At 33.4% G+C, this 12,829-nt stretch overlaps 1 protein-coding gene across 11 annotated transcripts; it reads left to right on the top strand.

Moving 5' to 3' along the window:
• Window positions 1-3,393: 3,393 nt before the first annotated feature.
• Window positions 3,394-9,402, top strand: LOC100780703 (ubiquitin-like-specific protease ESD4). 11 transcript variants are annotated; one of them, XR_005888831.1, is made up of 12 exons: window positions 3,401-4,344; window positions 4,708-4,790; window positions 4,871-4,964; window positions 5,100-5,198; window positions 5,512-5,604; window positions 5,701-5,820; window positions 6,214-6,317; window positions 7,069-7,141; window positions 7,374-7,486; window positions 7,662-7,718; window positions 7,855-7,917; window positions 8,010-8,274. XR_005888831.1 is itself a non-coding variant. In XM_003547329.5 (9 exons), the coding sequence occupies exons 1-9, from the start codon at window positions 3,661-3,663 to the stop codon at window positions 7,434-7,436; spliced, it is 1,413 nt and encodes a 470-aa protein (XP_003547377.2). In that variant the 5' UTR covers window positions 3,394-3,660; the 3' UTR covers window positions 7,437-8,274. The 11 variants fall into 11 exon arrangements, 2 of the variants coding, with proteins under 2 accessions (XP_003547377.2, XP_014623710.1); XR_005888828.1 differs by having other exon boundaries at window positions 7,374-7,718; XR_005888829.1 differs by having other exon boundaries at window positions 7,374-7,718; window positions 8,015-8,274.
• The last annotated feature ends 3,427 nt before the right edge of the window (window positions 9,403-12,829 follow it).

The raw sequence follows: 12,829 nt of genomic DNA on the forward strand, positions 1-12,829 counted from the left end.
TATATTTGAAGACGTGTTCTAATAGTGATGTTGGAAATATTATTCTCGATCATGCTGGGAGATTAAGAAATAAAAAAATAGATCAAAGTGTGGTATATGAGATGATATCTATGATGATTATTGAGCATGATCTTCCATTCTCTTTTGTTGAACATAAAAGGTTTAAAGAATTATTACAATATTTGCATCCTCATGTGAAGGTACCCTTTAGGCGTGTTGCTATCATGAATGTGAACAATCTGTATGAATCTGAAAAGAAAAAAAATGAAATGCATGTTGTCTAAAGTCCCTAGTAGAATAAGCTTGACATCTGATGTGTGGATATCTTGTATTTTTGAGGGTTATATTTCATTAACTGCACATTATGTTGGTGCAAATTGGAAGTTGAATAGTAAAATGCTTAATTTTTCTCATTTTCCTCCTCCACACTCGGGGTGTGAGATGACTAAAGTTATATATGGTTTTTTGGAAGGATGAGGGATTGAGCATAAAATATTTTCATTAACTCTAGATAATGCTTCTTCCAATGATAAAATGCAAGACTATTTGAAGGAAAAACTTCTTTTGCATACTAATGGTTTAGTAAGTGGTGGTGAATTTTTTCATATCCGATGTAGTGCTCACATTTTAAACCTTATTGTTCAAGAGGGGTTGAAAGCAGTCGATCCTACTGGAAACAAAATTAGAGAAAGCATTAAGTATGTTAAGGGGTCAGAGGGTAGAATGAAAGTTTTTAAAGCTTGTGTTGCAAAAGTTGGTGGGATTCATACAAAGATGGATTTGCCCTTAGATGTCATTACTAGGTGGAATTCTACTTTTCTGATGCTTGAGAGTGCCCTTGTATATCGACGTGTTTTTTGTAGTCTTGCATTTGATGATAGGAGCTATTCAAGTTGTCCTACTAATGAAGAATGGGAGAGAGGACACAAAATGTGTGATTTTTTGCGTCCTTTTTTTTGTTCAAATCACTGAGTTGATATCTGGTTCCTCTTACCCAACGTCTAATTTGTATTTCATCTAAGTGTGGAAAATTGAATGTTTATTGTTTCAAAATTTGAGTAATAAAGATGAGTTGATTAGAACAATGGCAATTGATATGAAAACAAAGTTTGATAAATATTGGAGTGATTATAGCAATGTACTTTCCTTTGGGTGCATTCTAGATCCATGCTATAAAATCAAACTTTTGAAGTATTGTTATTCAAAACTTGGTCTTGATCCAATATCTTGTCAAGCAAAGTTGAAAGTTGTGGAGCACAAGTTGTATACTCTATATAATGAGTATGTTCAAATGTATTCCAAAGAAACAAAAAGCAATGTTGGTTTAAGTCAAGGTTCATCACAAGAGACTATAGCTACTACTAGTACTATTAGTATTGCTCAAGTTGATGTTATGGATGTAAGTCAAGGTTTCTCTTAATTTTTTTGACTACCAATCATTTATTCTTATTTACTTTGACTAACTATTTTTTATTTTTGTGGAATTAATGTAGGAGTTTATACAATTTGAAGATGAAGATATGTCACAAGTGGGTAAATCTCAACTAGATACATATTTGGAAGAGGCAAATCTTTCAAATAAATATCATCCCAATCTTGATGTTTTGCAATATTGGAAGTACAATAAAGCTCGATTTCCAGATCTTTTATTGTTGGCTTGTGATATTTTAAGCATTCAAATTACAATGGTGACTTCCGAATCAACATTTAGTATTGGCTCACGGGTGCTTAACAAATATCGAATTAGACTTCTTGTTGACAACGTACAAGCCTTGATATGTACTAAAAATTGGTTACTAGGATTTGATATGCAAGGTAAACAATGTGTAATAATTGTTGTCTTTTAATCACTTAACTTGGCTTTATTTTAATATTTATTATTATTTTGAGTTTTAGGAAAAGAAGATGAAGATGTGGAGATGGAGAAGGTTCAAACTACTTCAAATATAAAATCATTTGTTGTTAGAGATGTTTAAGTTTTATATTTTAGATTTATTACTTGAATTTTTTTGTTAAGAGATTATTTATTTTATTGATGTAATTGACTAATTATTGAGATTTTATTTACATTTGTATTGAACTTAATCTAATTGTGTTGTATTTTTTTATTAAAATTGAAATTCTTTTAAGACTAGGCTTGCGGACCGGCCTATTTGACCCACGGGGTCCGCGGGACGGGGACAGATCAATTTATTTGATCAATATAAGAATGCGGGACAGACTGGTCAGTCCGCTGCCAATGTGACTTATGCATGCGGATCTTACGCAAGGTGAGTCGACCCGCTTACCCACCCCTACTTTGAGAGATGCTCGAATTTTCCAAATACTCATCCGGTCACCTAGCATAACTAAGTGGACATTATTTACAAACAACTTCCTATATAGATTATAGGCATATTTCACATAATACCTTCGATATCAACTTGTCCTCTTAGGCTTATCATCTAATGGAATTCTGAGAATTTCACAAACCTCATCATGATCTATAAGGTTTCCTACCATGATGTCTAGCGGTATACCTTCAGCTCGAGGACGCACATAAAAGGGATTCCTTGTTACGAAGCCACAGGTCCTTCCCACCCTCCACCGTGAACCTTCCATAACAAGAGCTTTTCCTGACCAAAGGCTTCTCCAAGTATAACTTGGGTTATTTCCCATATATCAGAAGCCTTGCCGCTAAGGTATGAGGGCTAGCCATTAGAGACCAACCTTGCTTTCCCAAGAGGGCTTTCAAATCTCTGAACCCGAGACCCCTCCTTCATTGATCCTTACGCATTGTCAGCTTCTCTCACCTCATCCAATTGATCCCACGACTAGCCTCCAGAATTTGTTGAACATGTTCTGGATATCATTTATAAGAGAATCTGGAAGTTAATAAAGGTTCATATAATAGCTAGGAATGAATTGAATCACTGATTTTATCATAACCTCCTTTCCTGCCCAAGATAACCTAATTTCCAAAGTTAACACTTTTAAAATTAGTTTTCAAAAGTATTTAATCTGAAATAATGTTAACAGAGCTTAAATCCAAGACTTTTATATAAGGAGATTGAGGCTGAGATTGCTCAAATCAATTGATGAATTTGATTCCTTTAAAATAAGTAAACTGATAATATTTTAATATTCATCATGCATACAATACGCTTTGTTAATTTTTTATTAACTATTAGAATTATTTATTAAACCGAATTCGTTTTTAAATGTGACTGGGAAAATGAGGATACCTCACCTTTTAAAAGAAAAGAGCCAAAATTTAAATTTTGTGCTAGATTTTCTACAATTTCAAAAACAGCAAAAAAAAAATGTTTCATACATACATACATATATATATATATATATATATATATATATATATATATATATATATATATGTTCTTTTTTTTTTTCCCTTCATTTCAAAAGCCAAAACCTCCTTCATTTTAAAAGAAAAAAAATCTGATTTTTGAAGTTAGTGAAGAGAACAACACTCGCACACCAATTTCTGCACATTCATTCAAACGAACCCACACCACTGCATACTAGTACATAAATACCAAACCCCGCGCAATTTGTGTAGGATTTTAATTTTCTTTCCCCTCGTCGTAACAGAAGAAACCTAATTCCTCAAATTCTCACGCTGGACATGCTTCAATCACTGCGCGTTCTCAATTTGATCAATCAATGGGCGCGATGACCATCAACCGCAAGCGCCCTGAAGAATGCATGAATGTAAACCACACCAATTCCGATTCCCAGAGAAAACGTGCCAAATTCTCGACCAAACCCGTGCCGTCCGCCACCAGCGCCGTCGCGAGACTCTCCCGGTACCCGGAGGTTCACGCGCCTTTGGCGAGGGAGGTCCACGCGCCGTGCCGGCAGCGAAAATTCGAACGCGCTAGGGTTAGTGTTAGCGTCAGTGCCAGCGACGCCATGGGGAACGTTCTGGCCGCGAAGTTTAAGGAGGCGAAGCGTTCGGCGGCGGCGAAATGCAGAATCTTAGTGGAGGAGGGGAAGGAGGTGACTGAAGTGGACGCGGAGACGGAGAGCGAAGGGCGTTACGAGAATTCGAGTGTGGAAGGGGCGGGTGGCGATGGTGACAAGGTTGTTAGGGTTCAGCAGCAGTCACAGTCAACGCTGTCGTTTGATTCGGAGGTGACGAATGCGAAGTTAAAGGTGGCGAGTGGAGAGAAGGTGTGGGGCTATGAGACGCAACGCGATTTGGAAAATGTTCATGTGTATAAGAAGTTGCTTGAGGATGTTGGTAGGAGAAGTGACACGCTTCAGAGGCTGAATTTTGAGATTGATTTGCATGAGAAGCGCAGGGACTATTATAATTTGGTGCGGCCGAAGAAGGAATTGGTTGAGGTGATTATGATGACTTGTTTAGCATTTAGCAATCACTTTGTTGTCTGTTTGGTTGTTTAGGTGTTATTATTGTTGCTTAGTAGTGGTTTGTTCTTCTACGGGGCCGTGTTTTGTTTCTAGACGGCTATGATTTTTTTTGTTTTCGCCATTTTTAGTGTGAATTTGGAAAATGGGAGGAAGTAAAGTGAGAGAATGTGGTATCGTTGTAATTATTAGTGGAAACAGAACAGAGATACACGGAGATGTTTGTTATGTCTAATTTTTAGTGCTAATGGGTAGGGTTGGGTTGATGTGGTTGATTGAGGAATGAGAAACAGGGTAAAAGTTACAGCAGTTTACCCAGTGTGTTGCCATGGATTTCAGGAAGAGGAAGTGCCGCAAGAGCCTTTTGTTGCTCTTACAAGTGAGGAGGAAGATGAGGTTGAACGTGCCTTTTCTGCCAACCGGTATGATTTGATGATCTGGCTATATGTTAGGAGGGAGAGTGCTATCTGTATTGTAGCTCATTGAGTGCTTGCTTATGCAGGTGGAGGATCCTGGTTACCCACAAGAATTCTAACATTGAGATCACGGGAGAGAAGTTTCAGTGCCTTAGACCGGCTGGATGGTTAAATGATGAGGTAAACTTGTTTGCTGATTATTAGTTTACCCCTTTGTTGTTGAGTTGCTGAAGAAATTTAGTACCTAACTGTATCATGATTTGACATTTTTACACCTTGAAATTCAGTGATGGATCATGTACCTTTATTGTGCAGGTTATAAATTTGTACCTGGAATTGCTTAAGGAGAGGGAGCAAAGAGAACCACTGAAATTTCTGAAATGTCATTTTTTCAATACCTTTTTCTACAAAAAGGTAGAATACCCCTTCACATAATTATTTAGTGTTGACTTTGAAAAACCATTCCACCCTCAGATGATTGATAACCATTGTTAAGGAGAGGGGCCATTTTCCTCCTCTTCAAGCATTGGTTTCAGTTGAGCAAGACTTTCTTATCATTTAATATATAAATGAGATACCTCATCCAGGGCACAAATGGAAAAAATTGAATGTCTTACATATGATATACATTTTATTATATTTGTAATTTAGTTTATAACAAAAAATATATGTAATTTAGTCATATTGGTCAGAAACCTATGTTTTTTAATTTTGAATGTTTTTGCAGTTAATAAGTGGTCCGAAAGGTTATGATTTCAAATCTGTCAGAAGATGGACAAGCCAACGGAATTTGGGATACAGTCTACTTGAATGTGATAAAGTAATTATGTTGGAACCAATTTTTCATTTTACTTCTAACCATGTCAATTGATTTTCATACTGATCGATCTTTCACCTGATTTATTGTTATTACCAGATATTTGTACCTATCCATCAAGAGATACATTGGTGCTTGGCAGTTATCAATAAGAAAGATAAGAAATTCCAGTATCTTGACTCAATGAAAGGAGAGGATAGTTTTGTGCTAGAAAAGCTGGTAAATTTTTGTTCTATGTAATTTAACTGTAAATTCCGTAATCCAAGATCTAAAATGCTAATTAAAGATATTGAAAGTAATCAAATTGCCTCGGTGAGGTGCAGGCTTTTGTCTAGCCTTTGGTGCTTAAATGTACCTTACACTTCTTAAAACACCAGAGGTAGCCATTGTGGCCAGTGCTGTTTCTTCTTAGTTTAAGTTATAGTGACAAACTTTTGAAGCTTTGAAATTTCATAATTATGTCATTATTTTGTTTCACCAATGGCCTGAGTATTAATACAATAACACATTTCTTGTTGAAATTTATTTTATAATAACTGAGGAAAGATATACAAGTGTTTACATGTTGTAACGTGTAAGGTCTATTTAATGTTTTCCATTGATGTCTCTCAGGCTAAATATTTTGCGGATGAAGTAAATGACAAGACTGGAAAACATATTGATGTAAATACCTGGAAAAAAGAATTTGTGAAAGACCTTCCTCAGCAGAAAAATGGGTTTGTATTCTATTCTGCAAATCATTTAGTTTAGTATTTTTTGCATCAGTTTTTCAAAACAGAAGAAATATGCAATTAATAATGAGTTGTAGCTCTTACAACATTTTTGAAAATAAAACACCCATAAGTATGTTTTCCCTCACACATAAATGAACCTAATAGAATTTTGCAAAAAAAGTATCCTGAAGCATATAAATTTATTTCTTACAAATATGTTTCCCTTGTATAATGAATCTATTTTCCTTACAATTTTAAATTTAATCTTTAAGTTTATTGTGGAGATAAGAAATATATATTTAATAAAGGGACTGATTTGATTAATAAGAGGGAGAAACAGTTCTTTATTGAATGGCTCTAAGCAAATTATTAAGTGAAATATATATTTTAAGCATTGGCCTTTTGAACTTATATCAAGCTCTGTTTGACCTTGTCTATGAATTTCTTGACTGATTGTCGTTGAGATATTGCTTTTAAGAGTTATTCCCTTTTCTTACTTCATGAATATATGAAATATATTGCAACTTTATCTGCACTTTCTTGGAAGTACTTCTCAAATTTAACTTTGAAATGAATGAATATGAAACGTTTTGACATTAATAGTTTTCCAATACTTGCTCTATTTTTATTCCTTATTTTTCCCCTATGCCTTTGCACGCCCAAATTTCCGGATTTGTTGCAGGTCTGAACAGTCGAGCTAGCAGCAGTTTTTGGTGAATTATTTTCTAAACAAAAAGTTTTTTTGTCTGAACAGGTATGATTGTGGGGTGTTTATGATAAAATATGCAGACTTTTATAGCAGGGGTCTGGAGTTGTGTTTTAACCAGGTAGGACATGGAGCCTTAGATTTATAGCAGAAAAATTATGTCTTTATTTTCTATATATTTGGTTATGTTGAAATTTTTTTCTTTTACTCCATGTCTATCTCTAGACATTCTCGTTTTCAGTAAGTATGGAACTTACGCGTTTCAAATCTCTTTGAATCAATAACTCTGTAGTCACTTTCAAGAAATATTTTTTATTGTTTCACAATTGAATTATTACTCTCTTCAATTCTAGGAAAACATGTCTTACTTCCGGTGTAGGACAGCTAAGGAGATCTTGAGATTGAAAGCTGAATGAGGAAAGAAATGACAGAGCAGCATTCCAATATATTGCTGTCGATTTTTGGTGTAAGATATTTTGAAAGGTCGTTATTATTTTTTTGGCAGCACTTGGCGAAAGGATACAGCTGAAAGGATCCTTCACATTTGGCAATGTCTTAACAATAACCATCATACAGTTGGAGCATTTGTTAGCTTGGATACTAAATTGACTATACATATATGGTTGTGTTGAATGTTGTAGGTTGTATATTGCTATACGAGAGTTGATTATTAGACGAGGCATAGTTTAACGGTTAAGGTGTTATTTCTTTCTCCTCAATCCCATTCTTTCTATTCAGTTTGATCAATAATGTTCGTCCCTGATGTCCTGTGAATTAAGAGGAACGTATTGGTAGTTATTAATAATGTTTGTCCCTGATGTCATGTGAATTAAGAGGAAGTAGAGTTATGCAATTCTGGTGTATTCGTTGTGTAATGTTGGTTTCACGCCTAAACTGGTACATCTTGTTCCAATTTTGGTGTTTAATAATATTATCTCATGCTTGTTCCAAAAGAAAAGTTATTATGACAGACTCCTTTTATATGATAGGACAGTGGAACTTAGCATTCTATAACTATCTGTATTAGAGGGAGGGAGTTTTTGGGTTTTGAATCAAGAGTATCCATGGCTTCAAAGGTTTGATGGCAAATCTGTAAGATCTGGTCAGGAACAGAAAGTGGCTTGGCGATTGGACCACCTACATCCTTATTATTTTCTTTTCTTGGGTCCTCATTCTCTGTAAGGCGGTGCTCATTTTGCTGTATCTTTCTTCTTTTTTTATTTTTTCTTAAATGAAATTGAATTATGGGTCTTTGATTGTTGCCTTGTTGATTTAGCTTCTTTTCTTTCATGATTTATCCCAACCGGTGATAACCCTTTTGGACACCTTGTAACTAAGGCTTTAGGGTTATGCGGGTTGTTTGCCTTGTCTTGGTTGAATCTTAGAGTTTCACTTGCCATTAGCCTAGGAAGATGGGAGAGACTGTATCTGAGTTGCTATTCCATGTGGCTTAATAATAAATTGTTTTAATATTCGGAAACCTTGATGATTTTAAGCTTTATTTTCCATGGTTGAGCTAATCAACAGTAGCTAGCAGAAAGAAAAAGCATGCTACAACAACGGTCCTCAGAATACATACACAGTAGTGTAGTATACAACAACAGTAGTAGAGAGGCGTTTAATCTCTTAAATGTGAAATTAATTTCGAGAGTGCATGAGAGAAGACATTAATTCAAAGGACCATCATTGTTTTGAGAGTGTTGGAGAGAGAAGGCAGATAGAGAGATTCATCTTTGCATTAGAGGGTAAAGGATTTGTTAGAATTGTACAATTATATTATGTTAAAGATAATATGGTTTGTTAGAATTTTAAATAAAATAGAATTTAATTTGAACTTTAAGATAATGGTAAACTTACAATAATAACTAACTTAATTTAATTTATAAGTAATTGTAATTTAAAATAAACTTATAACATATATAATGATAATTATTTAAGTTTAATTAAAAATAGATTTAATGTAACTTTGGGATAGCTTTTTATGTTTTAACGGAAAAGCAAGAGAGGTACTCATCTAGGGAACAAATGAGTTTATTTAATATTATAAATGAGATACCTCATCCAGGGAACAAATGGAAAAAATTGAATGTCTAACATTTGTAATTTAGTTTATAACAAAAAGAAATATGTAATATAGTCATATTGGTTAGAAACTTATGTTTTTTATTTTGAATGTTATTGCAGTTAATAAGTGGTCCGAAAGGTTATGATTTCAAATCTCATAGAAGATGGACTGGCCAAAAGAAATTGGGTTACAGTCTACTTGATTGTGATAAATTAATTATGTCAGAACCAATTTTTTTATTTTACTTCTATCTAAGTGTATTGGGTTTATATTGATCTTTCACCTGATATGTTTCTACGTTCTCTCTTCCTTTCATATTTGTTCTCTTTTTTCTTTTCCAAAATCCTTTCTTTTACTCGCATACCCCAAACTTGTTCCATTAAAATTACAATATTGAATCATCATGAAATTTGACACTACCTTCAAAATTCATTTTTGCACATTCCCACCATTGAAATTTGCAAAATAATGTTTATATAGAGAGAAATGTCCCTCGCACGAAGAGAGTGAAATTGAGACTCCAATCTCTTCTCCTTCTCTTTAACGCTTGAAAAATCTAGTAGAGCAATCAAAGGAAAAACTTGGGAAATCTTAGGAAACTGTTAGAGACGTGGTTATCGCTGTTGAATTACACACGTGAGCCCACCTAGAGGCAATGGATGAGTTTATCGCAGTTGGGGTTAGAGTGAACATGTGTTGGGATCCTTAAAGGATCAAATTAGGGTTAATTTTGGAGTGTTTTATGCCTTTTAATTTTGTCTGTACAATGACAACTACGAATTGCCCATGTTTGATTGATCAATTGATGTTGTGATGTAAATTGAATGGTTTAATTGAACGTTTGGCTTTGAATGTTAGAAACCTAGAAATTTGGGAATTCTTGATTCTTGCATGTTTTCTTGAAATTGATAAAGGAGTTTTGTTCCCCATGATATGATCACATGTTATGTGCTATTCATTTTGAATTTAGGTGTGTTTTGAGGTTTGAATTGTGCCTCTTTTGTTTCACCAAACAGAGATTTTTTGCGAAGCACGACCGTGATTGGTGAAAAATCATAGGTTTCATAAAAAATTATATATGTAAACAAATTAATTATTAGATCAAAATTAATTGTCACAAAATTTATTATGTAAATTTACATATGCATTAAATATGCATTAGAAATTTTAGTGTTATATATAGCGACATTAATTATTTTATAACATAATTGACTTATTAACTTAATTGGTTAGAGCGTCATGCTAATATCCTAAAAATGAATCTGTTTATTAGCAGGGATAATTTTAGAAAATAAACGAAAAAGTATTAAGTGTACAAGAAAAATGTTGGATGCACAAAGAAATTTCCTCTCTTCATTTGTAGGAAAACATATCTTACTTCCAGCTTAGGCAGCTAAGGAGATCTTGAGATTGAAAGCTGAATGAAGAAAGAAATGACTGAGCAGCATTCCAATATGTGTGGATTTTTGGTATAAGATATTTGAAAGGTCATTGTAATTTTTTGGCAGCACTTGGAGAGAGGATACAACTGAAAGGATCCTTCATAGTTGGCAATGTCTTAACAATGACCATTGTAGAGTTGGAGCATTTGTTAGCTTAGATACTAAGTTGACTATTTATATATGATTGAGCTGTTTGGATACAGCTGGTGGGTTGTGTAGAATGTAGTAGGTTGTATATTGCTATAAAAGAGTGGATTATTAGATGAGGCATAGTTTTAAGGTTAAGGTGTTATTTCTTCCTCCCCAATCCCATTCGTTCTATTCAGTTTGATCAGGCAACAATAATATTTGTCCCAGATGTCATGTGAAAATTAAGAGGAACGACGTGAATGATAAATTTATTGGTGCTTATTATGACAGACTCTTGTTTTATATGATGGGACAGTGCAACATAGCCTTCTACAACAATCTCTGAAAAATTATGTGATAAAATAATTTTATACGGTCATTCAATCACAACTTATATGATAAATTTATTAATTGTTATAATAATTATCTTAAAAATCATACAAATAATAATTTGTGATTAGATAACAGTATAAAATTATTTTTCAGCATAGTCATTAAACTTATAATTTTATATTTTCAGTAAATTTAGAAAATCCTCATTTTGCAAAATATTATAATTCCTAATTATGCAAGTCAGATAAGTATACCATTATCTTCAAGTTCTCATGAAAGTTTTTGGAAAATTTATGATATTTTGCAAAATCAGGAATTATAGTGAAAGTTTTAAAGTCAGATTAATAATGTTTCCTATCTCAAACCAAAATGGAGAATTAATTGGAAATATATAACCCACTGTAATAGATATTTTTCTAGTCACTATTGTAAGTTAGAGATTAATGATGTTTCCTATCTCAAACCAAAATGGAGAATTAATTGGAAAAATATAGCCCAATGTAATAGATGTTTTTCTAGTCACTATTTAGAAGTACCCAATCATCTAAGACATAATTAATTTCTCATTGTTCGACAGGTTTAATGCCCGCCTATTTTAAAGATGTAATGCAGGAGTTCCATAATAAATTCAGATTGTCTTAGTAGAAACAGAGAATAAAGAAATGATAAATAAACAACACAACTAAACAATTTCATGGCAGCCTCACATTACATTAGGGATTGGCTTAGTTGAACTAATATAATCCAATGTATTTTCTTTTATGCGAATTGTTATTTTTAAAATAATGCAAGTTTGAAATATATTTAGATTAATGGTACAGAAATTGTGATAAATATTTCATCTTTCACTAGTAAATCTAAATTGACATGGTCTACCAAATTTACCTAAAAAAAATCTACCTATTGCATTTCCATACTATAATTTACAAATCGAGTCATACTTAACCACATATTTTCATCTCTTGTAATAAAAAATATGATAAATAGTAATTTTTGTCCTTAAAAGTGTGTAGCGCTAACAAATCTGTCCCTAGAAGATGGAAAAACAAAAATTAGTTGCCGAAAGTGTAAAAAGTGAAACAAATTCATCCCATCGTTAATTTTCGTCTGCTAATGTTAGGGAATTTACCTAGGTGGCATCCATAGATGAAAATGTCATGAAATAATTGCTCACATGACATTCATTGGTTGGCACTGAGGCGATGACTCATAGGGACGAAAATGTCAGTAATATTTTTGTCTTTGTTACTACTTCAGTCATACTTAAACACAAGGTTGTTTACCCTTTGTTACTTCTTCTCTTTTCACCTTTTCCTTCCCGCCTTTTGAGACTTTTGACAACTTCCATAGCCATTGTGAAGAAATATCGTTCTTCCACCGTTGAAGACAAAGCTGTCATTTCGTGTTCTACTATGATGCGAAAGGTAAGAAAGCAATCCTCTTTTGAAGGACAAAAATATCAATAAATTATTTAATCTAGTGACCTATTTGTCAGTAACTTAAATAAATGGAGGTGAGATAAAAAAATAAGAAACACCCAAAGAGGAAGAAGAGGGAGGTAGAACAAGAAGCTCAATCCTTCATTCATGGAGAACAATATATAAGATGAGGAAGAAGAAGTAGTTGTTGCAAGTCTAACGGTAAAAAAGAGAAGGGATAAAAAAATCCTTATCAACAAATTAGTCTCTATATCCACATAAGCAATTCTTTCATGATATTTTTGTCCTAACATAGGCAAATTGACTAACTTTTTACAGACAAATTTGACTAACTTTTTATATTTTTAGGAATTAATTTTTATTGTTTCATATTTTAGGGACAAATTTATCAACGTTATACA

This window comes from Glycine max, chromosome 15 (assembly GCF_000004515.6).
Source record: "Glycine max cultivar Williams 82 chromosome 15, Glycine_max_v4.0, whole genome shotgun sequence".
Taxonomy (NCBI): domain Eukaryota; kingdom Viridiplantae; phylum Streptophyta; class Magnoliopsida; order Fabales; family Fabaceae; genus Glycine; species Glycine max.

What these genes read in the sequence shown, in the direction of transcription:
- LOC100780703 (XM_003547329.5), top strand. Translation starts at nt 3,661, where the DNA reads ATGGGCGCGATGACCATCAACCGCAAGCGCCCTGAAGAATGCATGAAT. An exon ending in ATACCTTTTTCTACAAAAAG is followed by an intron (nt 5,199 to 5,511) that starts GTAGAATACCCC and finishes ATGTTTTTGCAG; the next exon opens with TTAATAAGTGGTCCGAAAGG. An exon ending in GTCTACTTGAATGTGATAAA is followed by an intron (nt 5,605 to 5,700) that starts GTAATTATGTTG and finishes TGTTATTACCAG; the next exon opens with ATATTTGTACCTATCCATCA.